Genomic DNA, 18,853 nt, shown 5'->3' with positions numbered 1-18,853 from the left:
TCAATGGGGAAATAAGCTGGGCTCATACTGAACACCATATACAAAATTAACTCAAATGGAACAAAGGGTGAAGAGTAAAAATCATAAAACTCTTTTTAACAAAATGGGTAAATCTTCATGATTTTGGATTTGTCTACAGATTAGATAAGACACCAAATGTATGAGCAACACATAAAAAATAAATAAAAGTTTTCATTTTGATTAAAAACTTTCATGCCAAGGACATCATCAATGAAGTGAAAAACCTAAAGCTATGTGAGAAAATATTTGCAAGTCATATATCTAATAAGGATTTACTATCCATAATATATAAGGAACTCCTAGAAGTTAAAGACAAAAAGACAAGCTAGCCAACTAAAAAATGGGCAAAGGACTTGATTGAACAGACTTTTCTCCGAAGACTGTAAGTGGCAAAAAGCACAAGAAAGAATGTTCAACATCATTAGTCATTAAGGGAAATGAAAATAAAAATGCGGTATCATTTTGCATTCCCTTAGGATGGCTAGAAAGGAAGGAATGAAAGAGGGAGAGGGAGACAGAGGAGAGGGAGGAGAGGAAGGGGAGGGAGGGAGGGAGGGATGGAAAGAAAGAAAATAGCAAGTATTTGTGAGCATGTGGAGAAAATGAAACCCTCATATATTATTGGGGGGAACATGAAATGATTCATCTGCTATATGACAGTTTGGCAGTTCCTCAAAAAGTAAAACATAGAATTACTATTTGTCCCCACAATTTCACCCCTAGGTAGATAACCAAAAAACTGAAAAAGGTCCTTAAACAAATACACATGTACACATGCATAAGGTCATATCAGCACTAATTACACACTCAAAAGCCTACCAATAGACAAATAAACAATCTGTGATACAAACACAATGGAATATTACTTGGCGATAAACAGGAATGAAGTGTTGATATATGCTACAACATGGGTGAACCTCCAAAACATGCTAAGTGAAAACCATACACAAAAGGTCACAAGTATCCTTTATATAATTCCATTTATATGAAATATCCAGATAGATAATACAAAGAGAACACTAACTGGTGGTTGTCAGAGTCTAGGGAAAAATGGAAAGAGGGAGAAACTGCTTACTGGGTAAGGTGTTTTACACTGGAGTGATGGACATGCTGTACAAATACAGGTGGTAGTTGCACAGGGCTAAAAATAAAATCTTAAAAAAAAAAAAGGCCCTGGCTGGTGTAGCTCAGTGGATTGAGCACGGGCCTGTGAAGCAAAGGGTTGCCAGTTCGATTCCCAGTCAGGGCACATGCCTGGGTTGCAGGCCAGTTCCCAGCAGGGGACTCACGAGAGGCAACCATACATTGATATTTCTCTCCCACTCTTTCTCCTTCCCTTCCCCTCTAAAGATAAATAAATAAAATTTTAAAAAAATAAATAAAAATGAATGGTTTATTTTATGTATGTGAATTTCACATCAACAAATTATTTTCAAAAGGAGGAGGAGAAACCCTGACCCTTGGCTCAGTTACTTGGAGCATCATCCCATGTACCAATGAGTTGAGGGTTCAATCCTGTCAGGGCACAAGCACAAGGCTCCAACTGGTCAATGAGAAACTGATCTATGTTTCTCTCCCCGCCACCCCCCAGAAACCAATAAAACATGTCCTTGGGTGAGGATCTAAAAAGGGGGGATGGGGGGAGAATGAGGAAGGGGAGAAGGAGGTAGAGGAGGAGGGAAAGGAGATGATAATGATCATGGGAAAGTTCTAGACCTCCATAAAGGTAGTTCTATAATGTAAAATGAAGACTATTTTACCATGGTCCCACCCAAACCCAATTAAACTGAAATCTCCAGTATTATTTTTAACATCACCACATGATTCTGATATGTAGCCAAATTTGAGCACATCAATGCCTAGAGAAACTTCTTACCCATTATCTTAAATTTAGAATGCAGAAGACCTGCAAATCCATGAACATAATCACAAATATATACATTAAATCCTGCTTGACACAAATTATTGGGCTGGCCAAAAGATTCGTTTTTTTCTATAAGATGGCTTTAATAGTGTTTAGTGGCCTTTAATTTCATTTGAAACTATTTTCTTAGATTGTATTGTGATACCTGTCATATCAGTGTGCATTAAAAAGAAACACCAAATTGGTGAATTTTGTGTACCTATTTTAATATGGAAGATGGGAGAAAATACACATTTTTGGCATATTATGCTTTATTATTTCAAGAAAGGTTAAAGCTTCAAATGAAATGCAAAATAAGATTTGTGCAGTGCATGGAAAAGGTGCTGTAACTGATTGAACATATCAAGAGTGGTTTGCTCAGTTTTGTGCTAGAGATTTCTCTCTGTACGATGCTCCATAGTTAGGTAGACCAATTGAAGTTGACAGCAATCAAACTGAGACACTGAGAAAAGTCAACGTTACATCATATGGGAGACAGCAGACATACTCAAAATATCTAAATCAAGCACTGAAAATCATTTGCACCAGCTTGGTTATGTTATTTGCTTTAATGTTTGGATTCCACACAGTTTAAATGGAAAAAAAACCTTCTTGACTGTATTTCTGCATGTGATTTTCTACTCAAACATAATGAAAACATTCCATTCTTAAAACATTGTGATGGGTGATGAAGAATGGATACTTGACAATAATGTGGAACAGAAGGGATCCTAGAGCAAGTGAACTTCACCACCATTAACCACACTAAATGCTGATCTTCACCCAAAGACGGTATTGTATTAAGTGGTGGGACTGCAAAGGAGTCCTCTATTATAAGCTCCTTCCAAAAAACCAAACGATTAATTCCTGCAAGCACTGCTCCCAATTAGACCAACTGAAAGGAACATTCAAAGAAAAGCATCCAGAATTAGTCAACAAAATGCATAACCTTCCATCAGGACAACACAAGACTACATGTTTCTTTGATGACCAGGCAAAACTGTTACAGCTTGGCTGGGGATTTCTGATTCATTCACCATATCCACCAGACATTGTACCTTCAAATTTCCATTTATTTTAGTCTTTACAAAAATCTCTTAATGGAAAAAATTTCTATTCTCTGGAAGATTGCAAAAGGCACCTGGAACAGTTCTTTGCTCAAACAGATAAAATATTTTGCCTTGGCTGGTGTAGCTCAGTGGATTGAGCACGGGCTGCAAAGTATCAATGGTTCGATTCCCAGGCTGGGCACATGCCTAGGTTGTGGGTCAGGTCCCTTGTATGATGCACGTGAAAGGCAACAATATACTGATGTCTCTCTCCCTCCCCTCTCTAAAAATAAGTAAATAAAATCTTAAAACAAAAAGATTACAGAGTTCATGCCCTGGCCAAGTGGCTCTGTTAGTTGGAACATCGTCTTCTACACCAAAAAGTTATGGGTTCAATCCCCACTCAAGACACTTACCTCTACTGCAAGTTGGGTCCCCAGTCAGGGGCATACAGGAGGCAACCCATCAGTGTTTCTCCCCGCCCCTCACCCTGCCAACCACCCAATCAATGTTTCTCTCTCTGTGTCTCTAAAATTCAGAAACATACCCTCAGGTGAAGTTTAAAAAATAAAAATAAAAACCATTACAAAGTTGAAGCACCCTGCTTCTAGTTATTTAACAACACAATACAAAAATAAATTTGTCTCACCTAGAAGAATAAAGAGCAGCTAAGGACAAGTAATATATGTTTTAAGTTTTCCATTACACACTTTCTTCTAAATAAAGTCCGTAGTTTACTTAATAGTTTTGGTAAACATACCATGGTTGTTTATAACATATTAACATTAGAGGAATCTGAGTAAAAATATATATATGAAAACTTTCTGTACTGTTTTGGAAACTTTGTAAGTCTAAAATTATTTCAAAGTAATTTTTTAAAAGAAGTAGGATTAAACTTAATATTTTTAGTATGCTTTTTAAAATTCCTAGACAGTGAAATCAAAGCATTTTAATAAAAACTACTCTAAATGTTTTGGACTTTAAAATTTTGTATTTAAAATTTATGGGCAAAAAAAAGAAAGAAAAAGAAAAAGAACTCATGGACCAGGACAAGAGTGTCAAGACTGCCAGGGGAAAGGTTAAAGGAGGTGGGGGAGGGTATGGGGACATAAATGGTGATGGATGGAGACTTGACGTGGGGTGGTTAACACACAATACAGTGTACAGATGACATGTTGTAGAACTGTGCACCTAAAACCTATAAAATTTTGATAACCAGTGAATTTAAAAAAAGGAAAACATAAAATTCATAAGAAATGAGTTTAAAATAATGAAGTTAAGCAGTTTGTGCTAGACTTGCAAAATCAGAGAATGCAATACTGAAACTTTATAAACCAATTCTAATGTGATTTCTGTGGCTTCATTATTTGATTCCTGGGTAGAATAACTATTAAAATAAATTCTCTGAGAAATCAAAGAAATACCACACAGGAGCTTGAGCTAATTCCACTAAACAAAGAAGAGAATAAGAGTAATCAAAGAGAAAGATATACGTTGGATGATCAAAGGAGATGAAGCTGTACCAACTAAGCTACCCATTTATTTTACTATCTGAAAAAAATTTAATTGCTATCAAATAAGGAGGGAATAAAACCTTATTATATAAAACATCTTGCTTTTTCAAGGATTCAATATACTTCCCATCAAAATACACCCCCTGTAAACATAATGATGTACATAGAGTAAAGAAAGATGTACATAGAGTAAAGCCATATAAGTGGCTAGCAAGATAGAAATGGTAGAAAAAGACAGGTATCTAAAGGTTAATTAGACTTCTGGCCAAGATGGAGGCATAGGTAGACACACTGTACCTCCTCATACAATTGAAAGGACAACAACATATTTAAAAATAAAAAGCAACCAGGACAGAAAATCAAACTGTATGGAAGTCCAACACCAAGGAGTTAAGAAACATTCACCCAGACCAGTAGGAGGGGTGGAGACAGGTAGCTGGGTGGAGAGGACTAGCAGCAAACCAGTGGCTGGCAGACCTGGTGAGGTGGCAGCTGGCAGACTGGGTGGTCCCACATTCAAATAACCAAGGAGTGAGACAGACAGAGCAACCCAGGGTCCCAGCACAAGGAAATCAAGACTCAAACCCTCTGACTGAAAACACCTGTGGGGGTCCAGGTGGCAGTGGGAGAAACTCCCAGTCTCACCCACCGGAGAGTTGGTTGGAGAGACCAACGGGGTCCCAGAATGTGCATAAACCCACCCACCAGGGAATCAGCACCAGAAGGGCCCAATTTGATCGTGGGAAGCGGGGGAAGAGACTGAAAACCGGCAGAGAGAAGAGTAAGAGGCACTATTCCCTCTCTACCCCTCCCCAACAGAGAGTGTCACAAAGCAGCAACTTGGGTTTTCCCACCCTGGTGAACACCTAAGGCTCCACCCCTTGCTACATAACAGGCAATGACCAAAAAAAAAAAAAAAAAAAAAAAAGGCCCAAATGAAAGAACAGATCAAAGCTCCAGAAAAAATACAAGTAAGTGACAAAGAAACAGCCAACCTATCAGATGCACAGTCCTAAACACTGGTGTGATCAGGAAGCTCACAGAATTGGTTGAATTTGGTTGCAAATTAGATGAACAAATGAAGGCTATGCTAAGTGAAATAAAGGAAAATGCACAGGGAACCAGCAGTGATGGGAAGGAAACTGGAACTCAAATCAATGGAGTGGACCAGAAGGAAGAAAGAAACAACCAAACAGAAAAGAATGAAGAAACAAGAATATAAAAAAAATGCCCTGGCTGGTGTAGCTCAGTGGATTGAGCACGGGCCTGCAAACCACACGATCGTGGTTCAATTCCCAGTCAGGGCACATGCCTGGGCTGCAGGCCGGTTCCCGGGAAGGGGATTCACGAGAGGCAGCCATACATTGATATTTCTCTTCTTCTCTCCTTCCTTTCCCCTCTATAGATACATAGATAGATAAATAAATAAATGAATAAACAAACAAACAAATGTTAAAAAAAAAGATTATAAAAAAAATGAGGAGAGGCTTAGGAATTTCCAGGACATCTTTAAACGTTCCAACATCTGAATCACAGGAGTACCAGAAGGGGAAGAGGAAGAGCAACAAGTGGAAAACTTATTTGGACAAATAATAAAGGAGAACTTCCCCAATCTGGCAAAGGAAATAGACTTCCAGGAAGTCCAGGAAGCTCAGAGAGTCCCAAAGAAGTTGGACCCAAGGAGGAACACACCAAGGCACATCATAATTACATTACCCAAGATTAAAATGGAGAGAATTCTATAAGCAGCAAGAGACAAGGAGACAGTCACCTACAGAGGAGTTCCCATCAAACTGTCAGCTGATATCTCAAAAGAGAGCTTACAGGCAAGAAGGGGCTGGAAAGAAGTATTCCAAGTCATGGAAATGCGAGGACCTACATTGAAGATTACTTTATTCAGCAAAGCTATCACCTTGAGAATGGAAGGGCAGGTAAAGTGCTTCTCAGATAAGGTCACCAAGCCCTTATTATATGAAATATTAAAGGGACTTATCTAAGAAAAAGAAGATAAAAAATATGAACCATAAAATGACAACAAATTCAGTTATTAACAACTCAACCTAAAACAAAAGCAAAAACAAACTAAGCTAACAACTAGAAGAGGAAGAGAATCATAAAACTGAAGATCACTTGGAGGGTTAACAGCAGGGGATGGGGAGAGAGAGGGAAAAGGTACAGGGAATAAGTAGCATAAATGGTAGGTAGAAAATAGGGGGAGGTTAAGGACAGTATAGGAAATACAGAAGCCAAAGAACTTATATGTATGACCCATGGACATGAACTAAAGTGGGGGAATGTGGGTGGGAGGGGGTGTGCAGGGCAGAGGAAAATAAAGGGGGGAAATGGGACAACTGTAATAGCATAATCAATAAAATATATTTTAAATAATGTTAAAAACTACTATAAAAATTAGTGTACTGTAAAATTTTTCAATATATATTACTTTTTATAAATGAATATTAAAGAGCAGTGAGATTGAGCTGCCATAGCTATCATGTTCACAGTGAAGAACAATGTGCATGAAAACCTCATATAGTAACATGGTTTATGAAGTCAATGGAGTTCTAGTTGGTTGTCTACTTCTGAGCACATAACACAAAACCAGAAAAAAAAATTTTTTAACATGTTTTATTGATTATACCATTACAGCTGTTCTATTCCCCCCCTTCATTCAGCTCCACCCGCACACTCCCTCCCCCACCATTCTCCCCCCCTTAGTTTATAACCACATGTCTCAAGTTCTTTAGATTCTATATTTCCCCCACTATTCTCGCCTTCCCCCTATCTCTTTTCTACCTACCATCTATGCTATTTTCTGTGCTTTCTCCCCCCTTCTCCCCCTCCCACCCCCCTGTTGCTAACCCTCCATGTGTTCTTCATTTCTATGGTTCCACTCCTGATCTAGCTGTCCTCTTGGTTTGCTTTTGTTTTAGGTGTGGTTGTTAATAACTGTGAGTTTGCTGTCCTTTCACTGTTAATATTTTTCATCTTCTTTTTCTTATATAAGTCCCTTTAGCATTTCATATAATAAGGGCTTGGTGATGATGAACTCCTTGAACTTGACCTTATCTGAGAAGCACTTTATCTGTCCTTCCATTCTAAATGAAAGTTTTGCTGGATAAAGCAATCTTGGCTGTAGGTCTTTGGATTTCATGACTTGGAATACTTCTTTCCAGCCCCTTCTTGCCTGTAAGGTCTCTTTTGAGAAATCCGCTGACAGTCTGATGGGTACTCCTTTGTAGGTGACTGTCCCCTTATCCCTTGCTGCTTCTAGGATTCTCTCCTTCATTTTGGTCTTGGCTAATGTAATTATGATGTGCCTTGGTGTGTTCCTTCTTGGGTCCAACTTCTTTGGCACTCTCTGAGCTTCCTGGATTTCCTGGAAGTCTATTTCCTTTGCCAGACTGGGGAAGTTCTCCTTTATTATTTGTTCAAATAAGTTTTCCACTCATGGCTGTTTCTTTCCCCCTTCTGGTACCCCTATAATCTGGATGTTGGAACGTTTAAAAATGTCCTGGAGGTTCCTAAGCCTCTCCTCATTTGTTTGAATTCTCATTTCTCCATTCCTTTCTGGTTGGATGTCTCGTTCTTCCTTCTGGTCCATTCCATTGATTTGAGTCCCAGTTTCCTTTCCATCACTATTGGTTTCCTGTGCATCTCCCTTCATTTCAATTAGTTTAGCCTTCATATGTTCCTCTAATTTGTGACTATAATCTACCAGTTCTGTGAGTATCCTGATAAATACTGTCCTGAATTGTGCTTCTGAGAGGCTGGCAATTTCTCGGTGGCTGAGAGTTATTGGCTCTGGGACTTTGAGTTCTTCTTGCACCATCTTTTGGGCTGTTCGTGCCTGTTCAGAGCCCTAAAGTGTTCACTAGAACAGGGCAACTAAGTCGCTGGGTTGTGACGTTGTATGTGGGGGCGGGGTCAAAGAGGGGCAATGGCTTCCCGTCTGCCGCCTGCAGCCTCGGCCACCACCGTCACCAGGCCCACGCGTTTCGTTCCACTGCACTCGAGTGTGCCACCGCCATCAGCCCTCCACCACTGGGTTTGCCCCCTGGGGCCTGTGTGGTCCGTCTCACTATGCACGAATGTGCGACCTTGGTCAGTCTGCCCCACACCCCAACTGGTTCCGGGCTGGGTGCGCGCCTAGGTCTGGGGATCTGTCCTGTCCGACCCAGCTCCTCTGCTGGCTCCGCCTCTCTTACCGTCCCCGTTGAACGGTTCGTAGTTGTCGGACTTCCGTATAATTCCGTTTTCTGGTCTTTGGGTGTGTCCTAGTTCTCCAAACCTTTGTTGTGTTCAAACTTGGTTGTGGGAGAAGGCACAGTGTTTCCATCTATGCCTCCATCTTGGCAGAAGTCCCCAGAAAAAATTTTTTCAGTTCACAAAACATATTACAAAAAAGCAGGAAGGAGTAGTTTGTGCAGCATAATTACTGATGAAAAGGTTCATATTAAATTTCCTTTATTCTCCAATATTCCCGATATTCGTAAATTTCAAAAACATGGAAATGTTAAATAAAGGAAATGTTAAAATAACTGAATTTGGTCATATAACACAGTAGTAGTTTTAACTTTGGAGCTGTAGTGGTGTGTCTATGGATGTATTTAAAAATAGCCAAAGCTTTTGTAATTTTTTGAACTTGATATATTAAACTCTATGTTCAACCAGTAATAGTCTATAATGTTTATTTTTAGTGCTCATTGAGTTAATATACCCAAAACTCTTTTTATCAATTCCCATATTTTGGAATTTGAGTACACATTTGCTTTTTTATTTTTGTTTTGTTGTTACTGTCATTGTTTCCCTCTTGTATCCTCAGGCATAAATAACTCTGCAGTAAACATTTTGGTGATGATAGCAATTGGACGTCAAAACCTATTGTGTTTCTAGCATAGGCAGGTAGGTGAGTAGAATGCAACTTCCAAGAATATCTTTCTGGCCAAGACCCATGAGCCCCCATAATCTCTAAGAATCACAAATACTGACATGGGACCTCGAAAATTTGAATTTTAATGAACATTTCCAGAATGTGTCAAAGGTAAATTAAATAATGTGAGAAAAGTCTCTTATGATTCCTTTGAATCAAAAGAACTACATCAAATTTAAATCTTAACTATGACTTATCACTTATTTTAAAATAAAACATTTACGGTACAGAAAAAAATGGAATATTTATAAGACATGCACGCATTATTTTATTGTTAAAACTTTTATTATAAATACAAAAACTATTTTTAAAAATAATGACACAATGCTAACTCTAATGACACAGAATTCAACAGCCCATACCTAAGTAGTAAAAAACAGTGAAAAGAGTTTATCCACCTACACACTTCCCCTTTTCAGAACTCTGAATCCTTTATTCTGGTTTCTGTTTCTTTCTTTTTTTGAGAGGAGTTTGAGAGTTAGAACACAAGTGAGTATATGGCTTTAAGGTGAATTAGTTCTCTATAGCAAGACAAAAGCTTTGGTCTTCGCAATTCGTTTTGCTATTTAAAATCTAAATATACTACACAGTTTTGAAGGCAAGAACTTCTGATTATTAAATGGGCAGGGGCACAAAAATATTTTTGTGTGAATGCAGTTGAAACTTAAGAAACACTGAATTATTTCTATAATCCCTCTTCTACAACAGGAAAACTTTTTTATACAGAATAATATAAGGTATTCACTATTGTTTATTTGTATTGTGGTTATGTCAAATACTGAAGATACTAAAGAAGATAATATTTTAGGAGCTTTATTTCTAAAAATGTGACTACATATCACCTTTTGAGCAGTTTGTCCTGTTTTAAGAAGAAGGAAGATAACACCTTTCAGAAAAAGCAGGCTGTGAAAAACAGTAAAGCTGTTCCAGCATACTAATTTATACAGACTGAGATCCAAATTCAGACCCTAAATAAAGTCAGTTCTCCATTTCTCGCCCACAAGCATTTTCAAGTCTATAAAATCTGGAGCAAAAGTACTTCCCAATACCCACCAAACCAAAAACGGCACTATATGACTAAAGCTGTAACTTTTAAAAAGCAAATTTAGCCCTGACTAGTGTGCTCAGTGTGTTGGGCATCATCACGCAAACTGAAAGGTCACCGGTTCAATTCCCAGTCAGGGCACATGCCTGGGTTGCAGGCCAGGTCCTCCGTTGGAGGTGGGCAAGAGGCAACTGATAGATAGTTCTTTCATACATCGATGTTTCTCTCCCTCTCTTCCCCCCTCTCTAAAAATAAAAATACAATAAAGATTAAATTTTTTTAAAAAATTTAAAGCAAATTTAATGCTTGGGTCATAGCTACAATAAAATGATATCACTTCAGAGCCCTATTGCAACAAAAAAATTTATAGAATGGTAAAAGAGTGAACTCAAGGGATATTTAGTGGGCCCTGAAATATTATTCTGAGAAACATAATGCATCACTCTAGCATCTGTACAGATTAACACAAGGCTAGGTAAATTTCATCCACAAAACTAGAAATGATTTCCCCAGGCATATGGGTCTTGTCCAGTGAAAGAACCTCACCTTGGATTTATTCCAAAAGGGGCTCTCAATTGCTCTGCAGCAACTCCTGAAAGGAGGGCAGTCCAAATATAGTAGGATAAATCCCCCCAAAAAGCTGAATCTCTGTTCATAGCAACAGGTGACCCTTGCTGTGAAGCTAGAGGACAGGTACACAAATAAATTGGTATGACTTTATCTACTAAATTTTAAAAATGCAAATGTTATTAACACATATGCATTATATCTTAGCAATGAGCAGCAAAGGCCTAAAGCCTCAATCTTAAATTAACTAAACTATATATTGGTATTATAAAACTACCCTTAATTTTGAACAATTAAACTAGAGATTATTATTAACTAAAAGTGGGAAACCATAACTAGTCCTTTGTGGCTGTAGCATTAACTACACCACACCATACTGAATTATAAAGGCAATTTTTAAAAACTATAACTGAAAAACAAATCTTCAGAGAAACTTATGACAGATGTCTCTTACCTCATAAATGTTGGGGTGCCACATTTTGGTCAAGAATCTGAAGGTAGGTGGTGAATATGGGTAGTCAATAGGAAATTTAATATGCGCCTGAAAAGAAAAAAACACACGAAATGCTAGTAAGTGAGATTACAGGTTATTCATTTGCCTAATAATTACCCTATTATACTTCAATGAAACAAAATTCCTTTGTATAGAGTCTGGGGATTAAAAATAGCTCATATATATTTGGTTACCCCAATGCCAGGGCTTTTATTACAGCATCTCTTCAAATATTTCTAAGAGTTTATGTTAAATCAACAAAACTCAACAGTTACATAACTTTTAATTGAGTTCACATGAGTGACAACAATAATATGGACAGGTAAGTCACATTAATTAAAATAATAAACATTATGGTAAATAATACAGAACAAAGTTTTTTTAAGGTTTATTTTATTCTCATCCCAAGAGGAGAAGGGAGGCAGGGGGGGAGGGGAAGTGGGGGAGAGAGATGAAGAAAGAGAGAAAAAAAAAAAAGAAACATCAACTGGCTGCCTCCTGTACATACCCCAACTGGAACTCAAATCCACAACCTAGACATATGCCCTGACCAGGAATCGAACCAGCAACCTTTTGGTTACAGGACTACACTCCAACCAGTGAGACACATGACCAGGGCAGTCTTCTTCACTCACATAATTTAACCACCACCCAGATAACAAATGCTACCATTTTCAAATAGCTCCTTCCAGTAGTTTCTTGATGCATACATATGCTTATTTCTTTACAAAATTTATTTTCAAAGATTTGAATATATTGTTTTATACTGTTTTTCCATCTATCATAAATGTTTTCCTGTGTCATCAAATAAATTCAAATGTATGATTATTAGTATATGCATAATGTTGAATCATATAGATATATAGATAAATCATTCCTTATTTTGAGGCACTTAGGAGTTTTTTCACCCTTTTGCTATGGCAAATACTGATGCATTAAATGTCCTTGTGTAATGGTGTGCAAAACAGGATCCCAGAAAATAGCAGAATTTCCAACAAACCTGGATTGGAGGAAGTGGAAGTGGATGATAGAAGATAATTTGCATAACAAAAGGCAAGTTAATAGCTGTGCTGCCATCCAGGGTAACTGGGAGCTGATACAGCCTCTGTGCAAAGAGGTAGGGAGGTGGAGGCAACCATGCCAGGGGGTACTCCTGCCCTACTAAATATGGCAGACAACTAAAAAAAGAAAAAAAAAGATGCCAGCCAAAAGAAAGTGAAAGATATGGGGGAACGGGCAAAAGTAGTGCATTGTGGGAAGGACTGGATATGAAGACATGTGGGAAGTTCCAGGTCAGCATTTAAAAATAAGGGTAGGCTGAGAGAGGAGATGCAGCCATGAGGAAAGAGCCAGGAAGCATGGGAATTCCACCGTAAGGGCCAAAATAATAGGGAAGCAACCATGCGGACTGTAGGGGGAATTCAGCCATGAGGTCTGAGAGAGAAAGCAGCAAGCAGCTATGCAGTTGGTAGTGAAGTGGTCTGCTGTAAGAGCTGGTATATAAGGTAGATGCCATGCCGGCCAGGAGTCAAGACTGCCATTTGGTCTGGTGTAGTAAGAAGGAGCAGCAGCCATTTGGTTTGAAATGGTGAAGAGGCCGCCCCCTCAACCCCACCCCAGCCATCCACCATGAGGTCTGGTGTGTAAGGATATGCTGTGTGGTTTGGAGTAGGAGATGCCATGCAGTTTTGGATTAAGAGCTAAAGTAAGAAAGAGGAGACCTGCTGGGGAACCTGCTGAACCAAACACAGATTAGGAGAAGACACTTGGAATGCTGAACTGTGACCAGGAATGCTGAGCCATGGACTTCTGCTTTTCTAAAAGACAGTACCTCTGACTGGTGTATTCTGAAACTGGTCTGGTTTAGCAAAGCAGGGGCAGAACTACGTGTTTTGGGGTGTTTTAAAGGGAGTGGGACTTAATGGCAGAAATCAGCCATTATTCTAAATCTGTATAGCTTTTAAGTGAACAACCCCTTTCCTCTTTTAAACAAACTCTTGTATTGGGAGTCACGCTTCTTGGCTGCAGGCAACTGAACCCCACAGCTGTTCCAGAACAGCACAGGCGGGGTTCTGTAACACTTGGCCATACATCATACTTCAAATATAATGAAATCCAGAAAAAGCCTCATCTGACAATACCAGTAAAAGGGAGTGAGGAGAGAATGAAAGAACAAGAGTAAATAAGTTAAAGACATAAATGAAAATAGCAGTGTCAGAACCCTTAAAAATTCTTTCTTCAATAAAAACATTGAGAAAATTGACAAAAATTGTGAGAATCAACTTCTTCGGAATCTAGAAAATAACCAAAAGCTTCCAGCAATTCAGGGATTATCTATCTATTCAAGAAAAACAGCTGAACCTCAATTAGAACAGTGAACTTTGTGGTGTTTTAACTTGTCCTTGTCCCAGTCCTGTTCTCCAGAGCCATGGTAGAGGCTTACTACTAACAGCATACACTTGAAGTAAAGACCAGCAGCCTTTACTTCTTGATACAAAGACTTACTCCCCAAAAGCTGTTATTACTTGATCTTCCTGGTGATTCCCTAGATGAATCTATTTGTCTGTTTGGTCAAACAACAGACTAACCAAAAAATTTAATAGGAAAAGCTGGAATATGAGAAGTCCATAAAAGCTTTGAGAAGCTCTGACAAATTCCTAAGAATCTAGAAGACAAGGTCAATGTGGGGCTGTGCATATGCCCAAACTATATGCACATACTCAGGAAAAGTCGTAAGAAGTAATTAGAAGGCTGAATTTCAAGATCTGCACAATAAGGAAATGGAGGCTAAGGTACAATTTGCAACCACCTAGCCAAGTATTAGAGCCTTGCCCAGACAAATACACAAAGCCTGGGAGAGGGGGGAGGAGAAAAGAGATCTATAGAAATCCCAGTTGCCTTCTTTCCAGAAATAAAAAGACTGGTACTAAATACTAACTCATGGGACCACAGCAATTTAAAAATAACTAGAAAATGCACTTTTCAATTTCAAAACATACAAACCTCTAGTGATCAAGACAGTTTGGTACTAGTGTAAGGACAATTTAATGCAGTTTGAAAAATCCTTTTCAACAAATTGTTTTGAGACAACTGAATATTCACATGCAAAACTAATAAAGTTATATCTTTTGAAATAGCCATAAGACTCTGTTCTCTCTTTTTATCTCACTCAAGGACATGTCTGATTCTAGAGAGAGAAAAGAAGGGAAAGAAGGGGGGAGGGGGGAGAGAGAGGAAGGGAGGGGGGAGAGGGACAGAGACAGAGACAGAGGCAAACATTGATGTGAGAGAGAAACATTGATCAGTTGCCTTCAATAAACACACCAACCAGGGACCCAACCTGCAACCTTTTGGTGCACAGGACAACACTTTAATCAACTGAGCCACCCAGCCATGACCAGTCCAGCAGTTTCTTGAAAGAATAAATAGTCACCATGTGTCCCACCAAGTCCACTACCAAGTAGGTAAATACCCAAGACAAATTAAAAACATTATATCCACTTAAGATCTTGTACACAAATGTTCATGGCAGTATTAACAGTCAAAATGTAGATACCCTGAATGTCCATCAACTGAAAAACAAAAAATGGTTAAACAAAACGCTATATATATTCATACACTAGAATATTAGCAATGAAAGGGAACTGACACATGCCACATATGGATGAACGTCAAAAAAATCAACTATGCAAGAAAAGCCAGTCACAAAAAACCACAAATTTATGAAATGTTCAGGATAGTTTAGTATATGCCTAGGGCAAGGGCTAGGGGGTAGCACTGCAAAGAAAGAGGTGACTGTTAAAAGATATGGGTCTTTTGACAGGAAATGTTTGAAAATTGATTGTGGTGATGGTTGAACAAATTTGTAAATATACTATAAACCAATGAACTGTGTATTCTAAATGAGTGAATTGTATATATGAATTAAAATCACAATAAAACCGTCTTTTTTTAAGGCTATAAGTAGTCACACCCAGTAGCAATAAGCACATTCAGTTCCTCAGATTTTGGTTTCTAAATATTATTCACTCTCTAATAAAAGAAACAAGGGCTTGTGGGAGGAATACTTGATTCTAGAACCAGGGTAGAAAAAATACAAAATGAGCCTGGAGCATCTTAGAATGTCTTTTCAAAGAGTAAGGAAATGCTAAAGAAAAAGATGGAGGCATGTCAGGAGCCAACATGAAAGGGCTCCTTATGGCCAAAACTAAAATCATTAAGAGTACTGAGACCTGGCTGGTGTAGCTCAGTGGAATGAGCATGGGCCTGCCAACCAAAGAATTACCAGTTCGACTGCCAGTCAGGGCACATGCCTAGGTTGCAGGCCAGGTCCCCAGAATGGAGTGCAACCACACATTGATGGTTCTCTCCCTCTCTTGCTCTTTCTCTTCTCCTCTTTCTAAAAATAAATAAATAAAATCTCTAAAAAATAAACAAATAAACCATAAAAAAGAGTACTGAATGATAAACAAAAGTATAAAATATAAATGAGTACACAATGGTATAAATTGCTGAATGAAAAAATACTGGGAAGAGAAATCTTCCATACAACAGTACTCCCAATAATAGATCCCATTTAATTCCCTTTGCCTTGAGTGTAGGCTGCATTTAATGATTCAGTTCTTCAGAATAAAGTATGGAAAGGAGGAACTAGTAACTTGATGGTGGAGCAAACTGGCAGCACCGCCTTAACTGAGTGACCAAGGTTAACATCACCAGTGCTAAATCATGTTAAAATCATGACTTCCCTGACATAATCTAGTGAGAAAAACAGTTCATCCCTGTGGTGTTCTTTTATCCCAAAACACGTAACTCCAGTCTAATAAGAAAAACATTAGACAAACCCAAATGGAGGGGCAGTCTACAAAATACCTGACCAGTTCTCTTTGAACTGATAAAGGTCACGAAAAGAAAAAAGAAAAAAAAAAAAAGGAGGAACCATCAAATACTGAAGAAGTCTAAGGAGACAGTATGGTATCCTGAATTGGATTCGGGAATGATGAAAAGACACTGGGGTCGTAGGAGGAATGGAGTGTGACTGCTGAAGGGGTATAGAATTTCTTTGGAGAGGTGATGAAATATACTGAAATTAGATGGTGGTGATGGTTGTGCAACCTTGTGAATACACTAAATGCCATCTAACTGTACACCTTGAAAGGATGAATTTTATGATGTGAATTGGAGCTCAGTTTTTTAAAAAAAGGGTGGTAGTATAAAAACTAGTGGGCAAGGGTGCAGCCACTGTGGAAAACAGTATGGAATTTCCTCAGAAAATTAAAATGGAACTGCCTTTTGACCCAGCAATTCCACTGCTAGGAGTATACCTAAGAGCCCTGAAACACCAAGCCAAAAGAACCTATGCACCCCAATGTTCATAGTAGCATAATTTACAATAACCAAGTGCTGGAAGCAACCTAAGTGCCCATCAGTAAACAAATGGATCAAAAAACAATGGTACATTTAAACAATGAAATACTACGCAGCAGAGAGAAAGAAGGAGCTCCTACTCTTTGCAACAGCATGGATGGAATTGGAGCACATTATGCTAAGTGAAATAAGCCAAGTAGTGAGTGACAAATACCATATGATCTCACTTTTAACTGGAACATAATCAACAAAAGAAAAAAGCAAATGGAATATAACCAGAGACACTGAAATTAAGAACAATCTAACAAAAGCCTGAAGGGAGGGGGGAGGGGCAATGGGGGGGGAGGGTTTTCAGGAACTACTATAAAGGACACAGGGAAAAAACCAAGGGGGAGGGTGGAAGCAAGGGAGAAAGGTGGGTTTGACTTGGGTAGGGGGGAGTTGTGAGGGGAAAATGCAGACAACTGTAATCGAGTAACAATAAAATAATTTTAAAAAATATAAAACAAACTAGTGGGGAAGGGAAAAGAAAGAAAGCTAGAGTGGCTATATGAATATCAGAGAAAGTATACTTTAGAATAAGGAATATACCAGGGATAAAAAGAGGGTAATTTCACAATAATAAGGGAATCAATTCACACAGAAAATATAATTCTAAATATGTACAATATGCACCTAACAGAGCTTTGAGTACAAAATAACTACAAAATTGTATCACTGAAAAGAAAAGGAGAAAAATCCACATACACCATAACTTTTCTCTCAAAAACCTAAAGTATAAGTTGACAGAAAATCAGTAAGAATATAAAAGACAATACACTACTCAAAAACAGCAGTATACATATCTTTTTCCTGGAAATATAGAACATGCACCAAGATATGTCATATTCTGGGACAAAATACATATCAACAAATTTAAAAGAAATGAAATCACATAGAGCATGTCCTTTGGACACAACTGAATTAAACTAGAAATCAATAAAGGTAAATGGACATCCTAAAATATTTGGAAATTAACAGAATAAGTAATTGATGGTTTAAAGATAAAGCCACAAAGTTAATTAGAAAATATTTGCAATTGAGTATGAAAAAATGACTCATGAAAATCTTTAACATACATCTAAAGCAGTACTTGGAGAAATTTTTGCACTAAATAATTCTTTCTATATGAAAAAATGAAAGGTCTTAATTTAGTGGTGTAGACTTCTGCTTAAGGAAATTAGAAAATAAGAAATTAAAACAAAACAGTCCTGGATGGTGTAGCTCAGTGGATTGAGTGTGGGCTTGCGAACCAAAGGATCCCGTGGTTCAATTCCCAGTCAGGGCACATGCCTGGGTTGCAGGCCAGTTTCCAGCAGGGGACGCATGAGAGGCAACCATACATTGATATTTCTCTCCTTCTCTCCTTCCCTTCCCCTCTAAAAATAAATAAATAAATTTTTTAAAAAAATTTAAAAAGAAAGAAATTAAACCAAAACCAAGCAGAAGAAACAGAAATTAAGTAAAAGCAGAAATTAATGAAATTAAAATATGGGGAAACTGTAGAAAGAAATTAGTAAAACCAGAAGCTAAATCTCTGGAAAGAGCAAGAAAATAAACACCTAGTCAGACTGATAAAAAAGTTGAATACACAAATACCAATATTAGAAATAAAAACAGGGACTTCCGCCAAGATGGAGGCATAGGTGGAAACACTGTGCCTTCTCCCACAACCAAGTTTGGATACAACAAAAGTTTTGGAGAACTAACACACACCCAGAGACCAGAAAACCGAATTATACGGAAGTCCGACAGCTACGAACCGTTCAACGGGGACGGTAAGAGAGGCAGAGCCAGCAGCGGAGCAGGGTCGGGAAGGACAGACCTAGGAGCGCAGGCAGCCCGGACCTAATCGGGGTGCGGGGCAGACAGACCAAGGTCGCACATTCATGCGCGCGCAGTGAGACGGACCACACAGGCCC

The 18,853-nt window shown here is 38.4% G+C and overlaps 1 protein-coding gene across 2 annotated transcripts in view; it reads right to left on the bottom strand.

The window, feature by feature from the left end:
- Positions 1-18,853, bottom strand: part of UBE2R2 (ubiquitin conjugating enzyme E2 R2) — a 104,535-nt gene that overhangs the window by 16,564 nt on the left and 69,118 nt on the right. For both annotated transcript variants that reach the window (XM_037036083.1, XM_037036082.1), the window contains exon 2: positions 11,487-11,573. In XM_037036083.1, the coding sequence (XP_036891978.1) occupies positions 11,487-11,573 (87 nt within the window). The remainder of the gene's footprint in view (positions 1-11,486; positions 11,574-18,853) is intronic.

Source organism: Sturnira hondurensis, unplaced genomic scaffold (genome assembly GCF_014824575.4).
Source record: "Sturnira hondurensis isolate 20B ecotype Veracruz unplaced genomic scaffold, ASM1482457v3 Scaffold0022566, whole genome shotgun sequence".
NCBI classification, from domain to species: Eukaryota; Metazoa; Chordata; class Mammalia; order Chiroptera; family Phyllostomidae; genus Sturnira; species Sturnira hondurensis.
Note: the sequence above shows the minus strand (reverse complement) of the source record. Positions and strands in the feature narration are given on the sequence as shown.